This window comes from Echinococcus granulosus (genome assembly GCF_000524195.1).
Source record: "Echinococcus granulosus chromosome Unknown EG_S00224, whole genome shotgun sequence".
Taxonomy (NCBI): domain Eukaryota; kingdom Metazoa; phylum Platyhelminthes; class Cestoda; order Cyclophyllidea; family Taeniidae; genus Echinococcus; species Echinococcus granulosus.
The window spans coordinates 66,523-68,296 of NW_020170604.1; the positions used below are offsets into that span (position 1 = coordinate 66,523).

The 1,774-nt window shown below is 43.7% G+C and overlaps 1 protein-coding gene across 1 annotated transcript in view; it reads right to left on the reverse strand. All coding sequences in view use genetic code 11, as the record gives it.

Moving 5' to 3' along the window:
- Positions 1 to 105: 105 nt before the first annotated feature.
- The window catches only part of EGR_10482 (hypothetical protein), a gene marked incomplete at both ends in the record, with an annotated part of 2,081 nt that continues 412 nt past the window's right edge, over positions 106 to 1,774 (reverse strand). The window contains 2 exons of the mRNA XM_024499731.1: positions 106 to 162; positions 1,045 to 1,104. Coding sequence (XP_024345860.1) covers positions 106 to 162; positions 1,045 to 1,104 — 117 coding nt within the window. The remainder of the gene's footprint in view (positions 163 to 1,044; positions 1,105 to 1,774) is intronic.

Consider the following 1,774-nt stretch of genomic DNA (forward strand, 5'->3'; position numbering starts at 1 on the left):
TTTCCATCATTTGTCTAGAAGTCGAAGCGTAAATTTCATGTCCGTCAGCTTACTGTAATCCAAAGATCAATTAGTTTACCCGCTCTGCGTAATAGGCAAAATTTTTTAGCTCAGAGATGAGCCTGTACTCTCATCGGAATACATTACTGCCTCCATTATTTTCTAAAGAATTGTAATGTAAAGTAAGGGTGCCACGAGGTGCCTTTTATGCTTAACACAAGACGCGCGGGAATGGATGAATGCCCACTAAGGTGCAGTGCATTGCGTTGAGAGGCCTTTGAGCTGCCTTGCAGAGAGTGGTGGGAAGGGTGTGGTGCGTGAAGGATGAGTTTGCCTGTGTAAACCGATTAGAGGTAATTAATTTCGTGTTTTGCTAGGAGCTAAATACAATGCTTAGATTATCGTTTTAACCATTTGTCTTGGTTGTACAGGCAGTTAGAGAAGCGCTTTTGCAATTCTGCCACGCAGCATGGCCTTCGAGTAATGCCAGTTTACCCCGTCCCCTCTGTGACTGGGCACTCCCCTTTTGGCAGCCCAAAACGAGCCCAATCCTCATTGGAGCCAGCATCGGAATCGAATGCTTCATGATAAGCATTTAGGTGATGAAGGGAGATCATCGGCTGCGGATGCGAGAATTCGTGATGATTCTTAATAGAATGGTTGAAAATGACCCTCGGTTAATGCTCCTGCTCAGCGTTCTGCAGGAATGCCTTTAACAACTTGTGTCTGTAGCTCACCAAGAAATGTTTGCTGCTCAGCTGTATACGCTACATGTATGAAGGAGTCCATTAGTTGAAACCCTGGCACAAGCACGAATCCGATGAATGAATGCTAAAAGGTGATTTTGTTAAATCATCTTTTCTGACAAATCGATTCATTACATATCCGCTGATAATGGCCTTTTGAATACTTTCCCTCATTTACCCATGTTACGCTTTTTCCACAGGCTTTAACCTGACGTCTCTGTAATTGGTTAGTTCTAGCTCATTCTAATGATTCACTTTAAATTTTTCTGATTTTGATTTTAGCTTTTTATCCACCTACCTGGCAGAGCATAAACCAGACATTCTTGTCCTTCATGAGCTTAACATCAAATGAGGACAGCTGGAAATGTGAAAAGCAATTAATACCAAATCCCACTTATTGGCGAGTAGTGTGAATTTCGTATGAATCTCGACTAATACAAGACGCTCATTCGCGCAGTCCATGTCTGCACCAGTTGTGAACACATCTTAAGTCTGCCATGAAGGTGATTAGTGTGCTACAAGTCAACATCCCCTTGACTAATGTGTACGCTGACCGGCAATGTACAGCTTCTACTACGATTACAAGTTTATTGGTGGCAGTGGCGGATTAAGTTGCCGAATAAAGGAGACTGGTCAGAGGAGGACGGCATGCATAGCGGTATTGTGGAAAATCAGAGAGTAAGGTATTTTCATGCTTCGCCGACAGGTTTTCTAGGAGAGGAGAGTGTGGGTCTTAGCATCATGTGCTTTCTACAGCTTTCGAAGTGAGGGCACTGATATATCCTGATTATGGCAGAGTGCTAAACGAAGTAGCCAATGCAAAACTTATGCAGGCACAAGACGCCGATACAGTGGGCGGACACAGCCAGTTATGGATAAATGTATGAAATGCGTATTAGTCTAGACAGACACTGAATTTTATTTTCCCCTAATCTACCTCTGCACTAGTTGGGGTGTTGCCTTCAACCTGACAGTAGTGTTAGACGCAATCCACGTCTACCAACGCGTGGGTCGCTTGTAGTCGATGT